Source organism: Nerophis ophidion, linkage group LG16 (assembly GCF_033978795.1).
Source record: "Nerophis ophidion isolate RoL-2023_Sa linkage group LG16, RoL_Noph_v1.0, whole genome shotgun sequence".
Classification (NCBI taxonomy): Eukaryota; Metazoa; Chordata; class Actinopteri; order Syngnathiformes; family Syngnathidae; genus Nerophis; species Nerophis ophidion.
In genome coordinates this window covers 9,297,304-9,313,857 of record NC_084626.1, presented here as the reverse complement: position 1 = coordinate 9,313,857, position 16,554 = coordinate 9,297,304, and the positions used below count along the sequence as shown (strand labels likewise).

General features: G+C 43.3%; 1 protein-coding gene across 4 annotated transcripts in view; it reads left to right on the top strand.

Moving 5' to 3' along the window:
- srgap3 (SLIT-ROBO Rho GTPase activating protein 3) overlaps positions 1-16,554 on the top strand; it is a 247,138-nt gene that overhangs the window by 209,427 nt on the left and 21,157 nt on the right. For all 4 annotated transcript variants that reach the window (XM_061922701.1, XM_061922699.1, XM_061922697.1 and 1 more), the window contains exons 16-18: positions 2,630-2,735; positions 2,856-3,083; positions 11,622-11,695. In XM_061922701.1, coding sequence (XP_061778685.1) covers positions 2,630-2,735; positions 2,856-3,083; positions 11,622-11,695 — 408 coding nt within the window. The remainder of the gene's footprint in view (positions 1-2,629; positions 2,736-2,855; positions 3,084-11,621; positions 11,696-16,554) is intronic.

The window sequence follows — 16,554 nt, the reverse complement described above, 5'->3', positions numbered from 1 at the left end:
CAAATTAAAGTTCCCAGAATTCCCTCGCCCGGACGCGGGTCACCGGGGCCACCATCAAGAACGAGGCCCTGAGGTGGGGTTTGATGGCGAGCGCCTGGTGACCCGGCCTGTCCCCATGTGGCCCAGCTGGTTACAGCCCAAAAAAGTGATGTGGGTTCCCCCGCCAATGTGCTCACCACTCATAGGAGGGACCATAGAAGTCGTGCGCAGTGTGAGCTGATCGGCAGCCAAGGCAGGGCCCTTGGCAGTCCAATCCTCGGCTACAGAAACTAGCTTTTGGGATATGGAACATCACCTCTCTGGTGGAAAAGGAGCCTGAGCAGTTGCACGTGGTGGAGAAGTTCCAGGCAGATCGAGTCGGACTCACTTCAACGCACAGCCATGGCTTTGGAACCAGTTTTCTCAACAGGGGCTGGATTCTCTTCCTCTCGGGCTCGGGCGTTACAAGCAGGGAGAGACGGCGGGTTGGTGTGGCGATTCTTGTTGCACATCGGCTCAGAGCCTGTACGTTGGAGTTTAACCCAGTAAACGAGAGAGTAGCTTTCCTCCGCCTTCAGGTGGGGGGACGGGTCCTAACTTTTGTTTGTGCTGACTCACTGAACAGCAGCTCAGAGTATTCACCCTTTTTGGGTTCCCTCTAGGGAGTACTTGAGAGTGACCTCGACTCAGGACTTTGTGGATCGGTGGAAGGAATACTTCAAAGACCTCCTCAATGCCACCTACACATCTTCCTACTAGGAAGCAGTGCCTGTGGAATCTATGGTTGGATCTCCTATTTCTGGAGCTAATGTTGCCGAGGTAGTTAAAAAAACTCCTCAGTGGCAGGACCCCAGAGTTGGATGAGATTCGCCCGAAGTTCCTTAAGGCTCTGGATGCTGTCTTGGTTGACAAGACTGTTCAGCATTAGCAGGTGGTGGTTCTTCTCTTTAAGAAGGGAAACCAAAGTGGGTGTTCTAACTATCGTAGGATCACACTCCGCAGACTTACCGGTAAGGTCTGTTTAGGTGTACTGGAGAGTAGGCTATGCCGTATAGTCGAACCTCGGATTCAGGAGGAGCAGTGTGGTTTTTGTCCTAGTCGTGGAACTGTGGACCAGCTTACATCACATGGACAAAGTTAAGACCATCTTGAGGAAAGTTCTGTGGTCAGATTAAACAAAAATTGAGCTGTTACGCCTCAATACCCAGCAATATGTTTGGAGGAGAAAAGGTGAGGCCTTTAATCCCAGGAACACAATCTCTACCGTCATGCGTGGTGGTGTCAGTATTATGCTCTGGGCCTGTTTTGCTTCCAATGGAACTGGTGCTTTACAGAGAGTAAATGGGACAATGAAAAAAGAGGATTACCTCCAAATTCTTCAGGACAACCTAAAATCATCAGCCCAGAGGTTGGGTCTTGGACACAGTTGGGTGTTCCAACAGGACAATGAAACCAAAACACATGTCAAAAGTGGTAAAGGAATGGCTTTATCAGGTTAGAATTAAGGTTTTGGAATGGCCTTCCCAAAGTCCTAACTTAAACCTGTGAACAATGCTGAAGAAACAAGTCCATGTCAGAAATCCACTGCACCAATTTTGTAGTCAAAAAATTCAACCAGAAGCTTGTGGATGGCTACCAAAAGCGCCTTATTGCAGTGAAACTTGCCAAGGAACATGTAACCAAATATTAACATTGCTGTATGTATACTTTTGACCCAGCAGATTCGCTCACATTTTCAGTAGACCCATAATAAATTCCTAAAAGAACCAAACTTCATGAATGCTTTTTGTGACCAAGTAAGTGCTCCAATCACTCTATCACGAAAAAATAAGAATTGGAGAAATTATTTGAAACTTAAGACAGCCATGACATTAGTACTTTACAAGTGTATGTAAACTTTTGACCAGGACTGTACATAAAGCGGCCATTCAAAAGGCTTGATTCGAGTGCAACACTTCACATCTTGTTTCCCATTATGAATGCGATCACTAAAATCTTTACAAATTAAAATAGTGAAAAACTCAAATGAAATGAAAAAGCTCTTAAGAAGCCAGAACAATATTTATTGTTTTGGCTATTTAATTTTACTTTTAATATAAGGAAAATAAATTGTGTGTCCCTTCATTTTATTTCTCTTTATAGAACTTTTTAAACACATTTAACAATACTGTGATAATACTAATAAGTGTGACAATTTTTCTCACAATAACCGTGATAGGACATTTTTGTATCCTTACATCCTCAGCACTTATTCAGCAAAATGTTACACTGGCACACAGATGATGACCGAGACATATTTTTAGCAATATTTTTTGTTAAAAACTGGGGCGTATGAAAATCAAATTAGCACTGTATCATAAAAGGCTGTGAGTAAGTTGGCAAACAACAGAATTACTTATGATGGTAATTTGATGTGATATGAATATGATATTTTACTGATATTTTAAAAAAATAAATACAATTGGAGGCACGTTTTTCTCATGTTTAGTGTTGTCTTATATGTGGGTAACACTGTAAAAAATATGCATGCAAGGACCCGGTCACCTGCTTTTTGCACATATACCATTAAATGAATCCCACTTTGGCAAAACTAATAAATAATATTTTGTAAATCATACATAATATGGTGTTTTCTGTCTCTCTTTTCCAGAGCTGGAGTCGGGTGCAGAGCGAGCTCATTACATCCAGCAGATTATTGGGACTCTGCCTCGGACCATCGTCATTGTCATGAGATACCTCTTTGCTTTTCTCAATCAGTAAGTTTGTGCCTTTTATTGAAAACACAAATGTCCATTGCAGAGGACACTGGCTCTCAGGGAGACATCCTTCCCCTTGCTGTTTTGTTTGCGTGTAAAGGGCATGTCTTTGTGTCCCAGTCTCTCCCAGTACAGTGACGAGAATATGATGGATCCGTACAACTTGGCCATCTGCTTTGGGCCCACTTTAATGCCCATCCCGGACAGCCAGGACCCTGTGTCTTGCCAGGCACACGTTAACGAGGTCATCAAGACCGTCATCATCCACAATGAAATCATCTTCCCCAGTCAACGGGAGCTGGATGGCCCAGTCTATGAAAAGTGCATGACTGGAGGAGAGGAGTTCTGGTATGTCAAGTACTGCTTTACTTCCTGCTTTTCAAGGCCAATATTGATCACCGATAATATCTACTAATTTTTTACATAGATTCAATTGTAGTTTGTGAAGTAACATTTTTTGGTCGTGTTGTTTGTGTTTGCTGGTAGCGTCAACAATGTTAAAGAGCTATCAGCTCCATGATTAAATCCTAGATCACTTTAACTCTCGGGTCGTTTCTGGTGAAGTTTTGCACTTTCCGAATGTCGATGCGAAAATAAAACAAGCCCTGGACCTTTTTTTGCAGGTTGCTTTGGGGCAATGCTTTAGCAGTAACTGTCCACCTAAGCTTAAAAAAAACTGCCAAAGTGATCCTGGCATTTCAGGTAGTTGACATGGTTTGATGTGTTAAAGGGTGATGTTTTTCTCTTTTGCAGAATAGTGCAAACATACATGAAAAGTCTTCCTCTGAAACACACGATCGAAGCCATGTTTGTTTACACAGTGAGCTCAGGGGAAGTTTACCACTGGAAAGGAGCATTTGATTTGCTTACCATAACCCACCTACAGCACAATATGGCAATCTCGCTTCATTGGAGAGTCTGACATTTTTTCTGGTTGTCTGTGATAATTTGTTATGTCTTTGAATTCATGAGTGTGACATCATAACTCGTATCGATCCGATATTTATTGTGCTCCTCCCCTATACAAACCATCCATTCCTTCCGTCATCATGGGGAATGTGAATTCGCTGCCGAACAAGATCGATGAGCTTCATGGACTAAAAAAACAGCGTGCATATCGAGAGAGCAGCCTGCTCATCTTCACGGAAACATAGCTAAACCACCTGGTACCGGATGCTAACGTGGACCTTCAAGGATTCACCGCAGTGAGAGCTGACAGAGACAGGAAAGCATGTGGAAAAGAAAAGGTGGGGGACTCATCATATATGTTAACAACCGCTGGTGTAACCCAGGACACATCTCTGTGAAGAAAGTCTTGTGTTGCCCGGACCTGGAGCTACTAGCTGTTAGCCTCCGGCCATACTATCTGCCGAGGGAGTTCAGTCACGTGATCTCCCTGTGTTTACATTCCCCCGAGGGCAGATGCTGCCAATGCATGTGAAATGATCCACGCCATCACATCAAGGCTACAGACAAAACATCCTGAGGCTTATTTCATCATTTCTGGGGACTTCAATCATGCTACTTTGGACTCAACGTTAGCTGCTTTTTACCAGGCTGTGGATTGTCCCACGAGAAACAACAGGACAATTGGCCTACTGTATTCTAATGTCAGGGATGCATACAAGGTCACACCCCTCCCCCCACTAGGGAAGTCTGACCACAATATTGTTCATTTGCGGCCAAAATACACCCCCATGGTCCAAAGACAGCCTGTTAACACTTGCTATGTGAGGAAGTGGACCCCTGAATTGGAAGATGCCCTCAGAGAATGCTACGACACCACAGACTGGGACGTGCTGCTTCCACAGGGTGAGGACATTGATAGGCTGACTCACTGTCTCACAGATTACCTCAATTTCTGTGTGGACGTCATCTGCCCTGCTAAGACTGTTCGGTGCTACCCTAATAACAAACCCTGGGTAACACAAGAAGTTAAAGCTGTCCTCAACAAAAAGAAAGCTGCCTTCAGGAGTGGAGACAGGGAGGCAATGAGAGCAGCACAGCGGAAGGTGAAACGACACGTGAGGGAGGCTAAGGACAGCTACAGGAAGAAGCTGGAGCAGAAGCTGCAGCAGAACAACATGAGGGAGGTCTGGGAAGGTGTGAAAACCATCACAGGCCACAAGACAAAGACCAGAGCTGTTGTGGGGACAATAGAGAGGGCCAATGAGATGAATAACTTCTTCAACCGGTTTAACCAGCCCGTGTCCTCTCACAGCCACCCCCTCTTCTGCTCCCCTCAACGAACCTCCCCCCCAGCCATGGTAGCACCCCCCTCCACCACCTCTACGCAGACATTAGTCATCTCTGCGGACCAGGTCAGAGGTCAACTGAGGAAGCTACAGCCAAGGAAAGCAGCAGGCCCAGACAAGCTGTGCCCCCGACTACTGAAGACCTGTGCTGCAGAACTGGGTGAACCACTTCAAAGGATCTTCAACCTCAGCCTGCAGCTGGGAAGCGTGCCCACCCTCTGGAAGACGTCATGCATCGTTCCAGTTCCCAAAAAGAACTGCCCCAGTGAGCTGAACGACTACAGACCAGTGGCGCTCACCTCTCATCTAATGAAGACATTGGAGCGGCTCTTTCTCAGCCTCCTCAGACCACAGGTGCAACATGCCCAGGACAGCCTGCAGTTTGCGTACCAGGCAGGCGTTGGTGTGGAGGATGCTATCCTTTACCTGCTGCATCGAGCCCACTCACACCTGGATAAGGGAAATGGCACTGTGAGGATCCTGTTCCTGGACTTCTCGAGTGCCTTTAATACCATCCAGCCCCGCCTCCTTCAGGACAAGCTCTACAAAATGCGAGTGGACCCCTGCCTGGTTGCCTGGATTTTGAACTACCTCACCAACAGGCCACAGTACGTCAGACTGAAGGACATCATGTCTGACACTGTGATCAGCAGCACCGGAGCACCGCAGGGAGCGGTGCTAGCCCCTTTTCTCTTTACCCTGTACACCGCCGACTTCTGCTACAACTCAGAGCTGTGTCACATCCAGAAGTACGCGGATGACACAGCCATCGTCAGGTGCATCAGGGACGGCAGAGAGGAGGAGTTTCGGAATCTGGTGAGGGACTTTGTTGTCTGGTGCCACACAAACCTCTTGCAGCTCAATCCATCAAAGACCAAGGAGCTGGTCATTGACTTTGGGAGGTCGAGTCCACGGTCACAACCTATTGTGATCGAAGGAGTTGAGGTACAGACCGTGGACTCAGTCAAGTACCTCGGGGTTTGGGTGGACAATAAGCTGGACTGGACTGTTAACACGGACCACCAGTACAAGAAAGGACAGAGCAGGCTGTACTTCCTCAGGAGACTGCACTCCTTCAACATCTGCAAAAAAACTCCTGTGGATGTACTACCAGTCTGTGGTTGCCAGTGTTCTGTTCTACATGGTAGTGTACATCTAAGAAGGACAGCTCCTGAGTGGAGAAACTGATCAGGCGGGCCGGCTCTACGATCAGAATGAAACTGGACTCACTGGTGAGAGTGGCAGAGAAGAGGACTGTGGAAAAACTAGCGAGCATCCTGGATGATGCCAGTCACCCTCTACATACAGTTATCAGTAGCAAGAGGAGCTAACAAGTGAAACTTGTTAGCAAAAAGACAACTTATGTTGGTATTTATGTTGCCGGTACTCCTAAGCCTGATTTTGGAAGGGACGGCGTGGCGCAGTGGAAGAGTGGCCGTGCGCAACCCGAGGGCCCCTGGTTCAAATCCCACCTAGTACCAACCTCATCACGTCCGTTGTGTCCTGAGCAAGACACTTCACCCTTGCTCCTGATGGGTGCTGGTTGGCGCCTTGCATGGCAGCTCCCTCCATCAGTGTGTTAATGTGTGTGTGAATGGGTAAATGTGGAAGTGGTGTCAAAGCGCTTTGAGTACCTTGAAGGTAGAAAAGCGCTATACAAGTACAACCCTTTTTCTTTTTTTTTTTTTTTACTCCTTTACACATGGTTGTTGAGTCTATGTATAGACCTCCTCCGCCCTGGCCGTTTGCTCGTTTGTTCAGCTCATCCGCCCATTGGTGCAGTGTAAACACCAAATCTACGGGTATTACATACCCAGGTTTGTAGTCAGAGTTGTCCTTCTCCTAGGAAGACGTCCGGCCAAGGATGTTGAAATCTTCCTACCTTGCTAGATGGCTGAAGGGCGAGCGCACTTTGGCCTTTGGCGAATCTTGTTTTTGCTTCCACCAGGGTGTCTAGCCACCCACCTCAACAGCCCCAGTTGGAGACTGATGGGAGTGCCAGTTGAGTCGCCGGCATCCCGACCCTGAAACCGGTTGTACTGGATCACAGGTTACCAGTAGGAGATCCAACCGACCTGACCTGAGTGGAGCCCCGAAGGCGGATTGGTGCCTTGCAAACACTGTTTCGGCAGCTCCTGCAGCCAAGCTGATGCCAAACGTCATCCTCAGCATTCCTTTGGATCTTATCAGCAAGGCCGAGAGGGGGATCCTGACAACGGGGCAACCCAGGATCTCCATTTGTAATGCCCAGGCTTACGCTCGGGAGAGGACACTCCAGCTTCACTTTAACCAAGTGTGGAAAAAAACACGGATTCTGACAGTTACGGGTTATAAGTCCCCATCCAATTGGCATAGGAAAGGGGCGCCACGGGTCAGTTTCGACGGTGGAAGCGATCATTGTGTCTTATTGGTCGACTACCGTCCGCCTTAAGCCACATCCCCTGGTCAAAAAGGTGTCGTCCCACCAACGTTTGCCTGCTTCAGTGGGTGCCTGGAGCTCAGTATACTGCAAAGTCATAAAAAGCAGACGGTTAATTTTATGTACCAGACAAACAAAACAAGAAAAGAAAGACGACTCCAGCTCTTCGATTAGCAAGCTGGAATGTGCAAACAATGTGCACAGAATCTCTGATGACCTTCGTGAAGTGGACGACGCCAGAAAGACGGCCATCATAGATAAGGAGCTTGCCAGGCTTGATGTCAACATAGCTGCTCTTCGAGAAACTAGGCTGGCCTCCAGTGGGCCTCTCAGAGAGGGTAACTATACATTCTTTTGGAAAGGTAGAGAACCTAAGGAGCCTCGTCAGCAAGGAGTTGGTTTTGCAGTCAGAAACACACTTTTGGCCTCAGTGGAACCTCCATCAGGAGGTACGGAGCGATTGCTGTCTATCCGTCTCAGCACTGTTACAGGTCCAGTGAACATTCTGTGTCTATGCCCTTACTCTTTCTTCAACTGAAGAGATTAAAGATAAATTCTATGAGCAACTTGATGAGCAGATCAAGGGTTTCCCTAAAGATGAGTGCTTAATCGTCCTTGGCAATTTTAATGCCAGAGTAGGCGTAGACCATGCGTCATGGCCATCTTGCTTGGGATACCATGGCATCGGAAAGATGAACATAAACGGCCAAAGGCTGCTGGAACTCTGCACCTATCACAACCTCTGTATTACAAACACCTTTTTTAAGAGCAAACCATCGCACAAAGTATCATGGAAACATCCCAGGTCTCATTGATGGCATCAGCTTGATCTGATAATCACTAGGCGGTCGTCACTAAATAACATTCTTATTACCAGAAGCTATCACAGTGCAGATTGCAATACGGACCATGTGAGTGCCAAAGTGCGCCTTCAGCCCCGTAAAATTCACCGCTCCAAGGCAAAGAGTCGTGCTTGCATTGACACAGCAAAGATGTCAATTTCATGAAAGGTGGATGATTATGTATCAACCCTGGACCAAGCTCTTCAAAACCTGCCGAAGCATAATGCTACAGCAAAATGGAATGCCATGAAAGAAGCAATTTACAATACAGGTATTTCTACTTTTGGGAAGAAGGAAAGAACCAGTCACGACTAGTTTAATGCCTATCTACCAATAATGGAACCAGCAATTGAGGCCAAACGCAAAGCATTTTCGGCATGCAAGAGGTGTCCAAATGCTCAGTCACTTGCAACACTCAAGAGTAATCGTTGTTCCACACAGCGCATTGCCAGACAGTGTGCAAACAACTATTGGCAGCAGCTCTGCGAAGATATCCAGATGAGTGCTGAATCTGGTAACATCCGTGGCATGTACAACGATATCAAGACAGCAGTAGGACCTGCTGTAAAACGGACTACTCCAATTAAATCTCGGATAGGGGAGAAGATTACCAATCGTGAAGAACAGATGGTCAGATGGGTCGAGCACTACTCAGAACTATACAGCCGTGAAACAACTGTCTCTGATGCTGCTCTAAATTATACGAAGAAGCTACCAATCATGAATGAACTCGACAAAGTGCCTACAATGGCAGAGCTTGAAAAAGCTACTGATTCACTTCCATCTGACAAAGCACCAGGTAATGATAACATTCCACCTGAAGCTATCAAGCAAGGGAAGCCTGCCCTACTTAAACCACTATACGAATTACTGTGTCTTTGCTGGGAGGAAGAAGGAGTACCTCAGGACATGCGTGATGCCACTATTGTGACACTTTATAAGAATAAAGGGGACCGCAGTGACTATTGCAGTCACCGCAGAGGAATTTCTCTTCTGAACATCGTTGGAAAGGTTTATGCACGCATAATCCTAAACAGGCTACAGATACTTGCAGATCCTATCTATTCTGAATCCCAATGTGGTTTCAGGGCTGGAAGATCGACGACTGACATGATATTTTCAGTCAGGCAGATTCAAGAGAAGAGTAGAGAACAAGGTCAACCTCTTTACATGATGTTCATAGATCTAACTAAGGCTTTCGATCTTGTCAGCAGGAAGGGCCTATTCAAGCTTCTACAAAAGATTGGATGTCCTCCAAAACTACTCAGCATGTTAATCTCTTTCCATTCCAACATGAAGGGAACAGTCTTGTATGATGGATCTTGTTCGGACTCCTTCTCTATCAACAGTGGTATTAAGCAGGGCTGTGTCTTAGCACCAACTCTTTTTGGAATATTCTTCTCTATACTCCCGTCCTACGCTTTTGACACATCCATTGAGGGTGTCTATCTACACACACGGTCTGACGGCAAATTGTTCAATCTGGCAAGATTACGTGTGAAGACCAGAAGGAGGTCAGTGTTAATCCGAGAGATGCTTTTTGCAGAAGATGCTGCTCTTGTTACCAACACCAAAGAAGCCTTACAACGTCTAAATGACTGTTTTGCGAATGCTTGTGAACAGTTTGGACTTACAGTTAGCCTGCAGAAAACCAATGTCAAGGTGCTGCAAATCCTGTTATCAAGATGAATGGTGTCACTTTAGAAGTAGTAGATAATTGTATCTACCTAGGCTCGACAATCAGCAATAAACTCTTGCTTGATGTTGAACTTGACAGGAGGCTTGGAAAGGCAAATACCATTATGGCTAAACTAGCAAAACGAGTGTGGGAAAACAACGCTCTTACTCAACATACCGAGATCCGAGTTTATCAGGCCTGCGTTGTCAGCACTTTACTCTACGGAAGCGATACCTGGACTACTTACATGAGACAAGAGCGTCGCCTTAACGCTTTCCACATGCGGTGCATCAAACGAATCCTTGGTATTAGTTGGCAAGACTATATTCCACACAGTGTCATTCTTCAGCGGCCTAATATCCATAGCATGAACTCTCTTCTTAGCCAGCGCCGTCTTCGATGGCTGGGACATGTTTGGCGGATGGAGGACGGACGGCTTCCCAAGTACATTATGTATGGACAACTAGCTGCTGGTTCCAGACGTGTTGGTCGTCCCTCCATCCGGTTCAAGGACGCATGCAAGAGAGATCTGATGGCGTGTAATATTCCTCTAGACAGCTGGGAGGCACAGGCGGAGAACCGGAATGTCTGGTGTCAAGCGGTTGGACGGGGTATTGCAGAGGCCGATTTGAGGAGAGGCCAGCTCGCAGAGGAGAAGAGAGACAGGAGGAAACGTACCGCAAATACCATTGCACAGCAGGAGCGGACGAAGTCTTTACACATGTTTGTGCAAAGTGCAACCGGGACTGTCACTCGAGAATTGGATTGTACAGCCATGCTAGGCGTTGTCAACAAACCTGAATGTACCGTATCAACAAAACATTAAGTTAAAATGGGAAAATTATAATAAATAAGTACATTGTATAATTACAACATTCATTAAAACTGAAAAGATATTATAAATATTTGACTAAAAGATGACAAAACTATTAAAAAATAAAAATAAACTATTAATAATAATTAAACTACCATTACAAAATAAAAAAAATAAATGAAAAAAAAATTAAACATCAAATCCAAATAAGTGTCTGACACAAGAGCGTAAATTAGCATGGTCATCTGTGACTAAGCTGCCAAAGATAGCTCTTAAATCTCCCCTAGTTAAGTTTTTCTATTGCCAGTAGCATTGAACGTGTCCTATTTGGTTTTGTTTCTTGATTATTGGTTCCACATGCTACCGCCTTAGTTATGTCCCTTTTTAGACCCATTTTACCGTGCATTGTTTGCTGATGACAACATTTTGCATTTTTGTTGTTCTAGCCATGTTTGTTTTGTTTTTGGTTGTTTGTAATTTTGCCTTGCTTGGGATTAAAAGCCACATTTCTTACCTGCAAGCTGTTCTCCTGCCTGTCCTTCCGCATCCTGGGGAGCATAATTCACACTAGGACGTGACCCGAACGTAACATTATTAATGCCCTATAAACATGAATTACCCAACATAGTACAAAATAGGACATACCGTAGTTGTATAAACTCACATAATTTTTCCAATTTCTTTTCTTAATTGAAGCCAAAAATGTGTACACATTTGCTAAATATGCAAGCGAGGAAGGGTGACATGACATTTTAATAAATATATTTCTAGGAAAACAAGTATAAATTCGCAACATTTGAAGCGTATCATGGCGAGGGAACGCTGTATCCAAATGACGCTAATAATTTCTCTTTTTAATGTTACTTGTGTCTCGGCAGCGACAGCCCCCATAGCGAGCCAGGAGCCCTTGATGAGGTTGACAATGGAACTGAACAACATACCAGCGATGAAGGTGAGCGCATAGGTGATGTTGACAGATTTATTTATTTTTTATGCGCATGCTACTAGAACATTAGTCATACCTAATTAGAAGCATTAGAGTCATTTTTTTTATAATCCGGTGCACATTTTTTATGAAGATAAACTTAACTAAATCCCAGGGGTGTGGACTCGAGTCACATGACTTGGACTCGAGTCAGACTCGAGTCATGAATTTGATGACTTTAGACTCGACTTGACAAAATGTAAAAAGACTTGCAACTCGACTTAGACTTTAACATCAATGACTTATGACTTGACTTGGACTTGAGCCTTTTGACTTGACATGACTTGCTACTTTCCCCAAAACCCAACAAATAAAAAGTTATTCAGGGGCGCTCCGTATCTTCCCTTGTGTACGCGTGTCTGTCAGCGTATGTGCGCTACCTGTCAGTACAACAGCCAATCAAATTACATCCACGTTATTTTCGTCACACAGCAGTCAGCCAATCAAATTGCAGGAAACCCAACGAAGAAGATCTCTCAAACAACCCGCCAGTGAGGAAAAATTATGCCAAAAATATTTTCGTTCGTGGCTTAAAACTACGAATTGGTCAAACAAAAAACGAATTCCAGTATGCAAAGCATGCGGTTCGAAGATTACAGACAGAGACGCAACAACTTCCTACTTCGTTTGACATTTCAAGATGCACAATGAAGGGTAAGTTTTGAATGAAAGCTAACGTTTATTGGCTGAGTAACGTGTCCTTTATTTGTTGTGTAGTTAAATAAGTGAGGCTGTGAACTCACTGCTAACGTTAGAACCATAGACATCTTATAAGGGAAGCAGCATGGAGCGCTACTGCCTACTCGCGCAGACGAGACGCGCAGCCGCCATCTTGGAGTGGTGATCCACTCCAGTCAGTGCAATTCATTTGGCAGGAGCAATGAACTGTCAGCGCATTTAATTCATATTACCTCACTGAATACCACTCATTTTCACCCGCTTTTTTGTCATATGTGTAGCTATGATAAAGGACACATGTTTTGGCGTGTTCCTAGTTTGCTTAACAGTAATATAATATTCTTATATACTATAAATGACCAGACGTCCGAGATCAAAACTGGGAATAATAATCCCAGAGAAGGGGGAAAAAAACGGTCAGCTATTTTTAAGTTGAAGAAACAATATGATTAGGTTATATATACATGTGTATATCCTACATAAACAATGTATGAACACATTAGATATCTATATATTTTAGGGACCTATAGACTGTATCTCCGTTTTTGCAGCAACAGAGAGTTTATTCTGTCTTGACACTTTGTATTGATATTTTCTATTACATTCTTCCCTTAAATAATAATGTTTACAGTGATTGTTTTATATGTATTTTTTATGTAAGTTTGTTTTGGACAAAAGTGTCTGCCAAATACTCAAACATATACAAACACCTGAAAGTCTTTATATGAACTAAAACCACCAATCTGTTTCACTGGATTCAGAATAAAACCAAAGTCTGCCTTACCCAACAATGTTAGTATTTGAATATTGTTACTTGAAGACTTATTCCTGGTTACAATTAGACTGTCAAGAGAGTATTGTCTTATATTTTGCCTAAAATGAGAATGCATCATAATCAGTGGTGGCTGGTGAATTTTGTTTTAGGTAGGGCTGAAAGTTTGTTAACCAAATCCCTGTAGGGGCGAGGTCATCCTCCCCCAGAAGATTCCTTTGTGATTTTCACATACAAATATTGAAGATCTTTGCTCTTTCTCAACTCTGTGGTGATATTCTTTTCACAAAATACAACCAATAGTACGTTAATGTTAAATCTTACTTATGAAAAGTAATCCCCCGATTCCTATTTTCAACAGTCCGCTCATTTGAGCAGGAAAACGCTGAACACCATCTTTGTTTTCTACCTGTCGGTTTAGGCTGCTCGCCGGCACCTCGTCACCTCTTCAAGATGGCGGCCAAAGTAATAGCAGCCAATGCTGTGTCTACTTATAAGATGTCTATGGTTATAACGTCCTTGTAAACAGGACAATCTGTTGCGTCCACTGCAGTTCACTACTTTATTCATACTTTTTGTCAGGTGATTTTTTTAAGCAGGGTTGCATGAGGTACCTACACATAAAGTTACATTGGTGAATGCATCACACACAGCAACGCAACGTTAGACGGCGGTCAGCAGCACCGCGTATTTTAGTCACCTACAAAAACACAGACATAGTAAAATAAAGGTTGGTTAAAATGTACACTATATTAAGAATATGTGTACATATTGCATAGGGCCCTGACATCTAAAAAGTACGACTCTGTTCATTGTTATGTTCATGTATTTGTTATGTTTTTCATGTGTACGCACACATAAACACACATAGAATATGAGATGAGATCAATGAGATAAGGTAAGAACGGGATAGAAACTGCTGTGGAACTAGTTACAATGCAAAATGCCATGGAAATGCAATGTTAGCACGTTTGTGCAAGTAAGTACAGTTGTACTTGTTTTTTTAAAATGTGTTTATTCTGTAAAGGAATGAGTTAAATGTTTAAAATGACGGGTTAATAGTGCTATTATGAAGTGCAATGTCAGCACTATTTTTTTTCCTGCAGGTTCAAATGCACTTGTTTTAATAAATGCATACAGCGTTTTAAAAGCATACACAACCTGTGTAAATATATTAGTCTGGGGTTAAAAGGACTTTAAATGACTCGAAACTCAAAATGCAGGACTTGGGACTTGACTTGAGACTTTCCAGTCTTGACTTTGGACTTGACTCGGGACTTGCCTGTCTTGACTTGAGACTTGACTCGAGACTTGAAGGCAAAGACTTGAGACTTACTTGTGACTTGCAAAACAATGACTTGGTCCCACCTCTGCTAAACCCACTCATCAGTACGCTCTATGGTTAGAAAAATACGGTTGTTGAATCTAAGGAATATAAAGCGATATATCAATGAATTGTTACACCCCTCGAATGATTTCAATTAAAACATTAAAAAAAATGCATTATGGCCAATGTTTCTGAATAATTGCCACAAACAGAGTAATATTTGTGTACATTTTAATTATTCTTATCCACATCTTACCTTATTGATTGTTTCCTTGATCTAAGAAAAAACAGTTAAGATTAAACAAACAAATTATATTAACGAGACAGTCTTATGAACGGTTCTTTTAAGATCCTACTTCTTTCAAAAAGCCATAAATCCAATATCGAATAAAAATCAATCAAATAAATATATGTAAGGGATTATATTAATGTTTGACCAGTACATACTTGCAAACCTTGAGACCTCCGATTTCGTTAGGTGGGGGCGTGGTCGGGGGTGGGGAGGAGGCGTGGTTGGGAGCGTGGTTTGGGCGTGGGGCGTGGTTAAGAGGGGGACGAGTATAATTCACTACCTCGAGTATTTCATGTATATTTCATATATACACAGTATATATATATGTATGAAATACTTGACTTTCAATGAATTCTAGCTATATGTATTTATTTTGTTATATATATAAATAAAATAAATAGTTGAATGTCAGACGGCATGTATCAAATACACAGTAATAAAAACACAGTTGTTCTACTAACTGTACTGGGCTTGCTGGTTATTAAAAAAACAAAACAACAACACTTACTTTTCACTATTTGAGTAACCTTTGTTCTGCCATTTGCGTGCCGTACTGGCGAGAGTCACTTGCCGTCAGGTGCACAACACCACGTAAATCGTTGGCCAGTAAAAAAGCAACCCCATAACGCTATAGCCAACATTTACCAGGAGATGGCAACAGACAACATAGAATCACTCTATTACAGACGGCGTCGCCATGGCTGTAACTTCCTCGTTCTTCTGCTTTGTCTCCTTGTGTGTGCAATTTTTTTATTAAAAATTCGTAGATGTTTTAACGTAATTTGGCAGGCAAGCTGTTTATATAACAGTAAAGCGGACGTGAAAACAGGCTGTCCCCACTCATGTCCGCATGGAGCTAGAGGGGGCGTGAATTTCGGGAGATTTCCGGGAGAAAATTTCCTCCGGGAGGTTTTCGCGAGAGGTGGTGAATTTCGGGTGTCTCCTGGAAATTCCGGGAGGGAGGGTTGGCAAGTATGGACTAGTATGAACATAGTCAATTGAACTGCGTTGGATCACTGTTTTTTTAATTTTCAATGAGAAGCCTAGCAACCAAATACCGTATTTTCATGTAGTGCAACATTTATATCACAAAGTGGAGGGGAACTTTTCCTCGATTCAATAAACGTAAAAAACAGTCTGATACTGTTACGGTAAATCAAACGTTAGTGCAATCACAACAGAGTAACACTCGAAATAGTGCAAAGCAATAATAATATATCAATAATTAAATGTTGCTCAAACTTTTTTGATTGATTGAAACTTTTATTAGTAGATTGCACAGTACAGTACATATTCCGTACAATTGACCACTAAGTGGTAACACCCAAATAGGCTTTTCAACTTATTAAGTCAGGGTCCACGTAAATCAATCCATGGTCAATTCATGTCACACAACACAACACACAAAATAAACATGCAAAGCTCACTTTATTAAGTTATTCCTTATCCACGAATCCCTCGAATTCTTCTTCTTCTGTGTCCGAATACAGCATCCAACATGCCGTATTCCGTCTCGTCGAAGTCGTCATTAATCAAGTCAGTGTCGCTGCTGTTGCCTCGTAAACTCTGTTTAGTCTTCTTTACTTGGTGCACGTTATTTTGTTGCTTCCTTCACTTCCACACCATTGATTGGTTGATTTTAAATTCTCTCTCTGCTGCTCTATTCCCGTATTCTACAGCGTGACTGATCGCCTTGAGTTTAAACTCTGCGTTGTAAGCGTGTCTCTTAACAGCATCCATTTTGGGGTCTTTACATA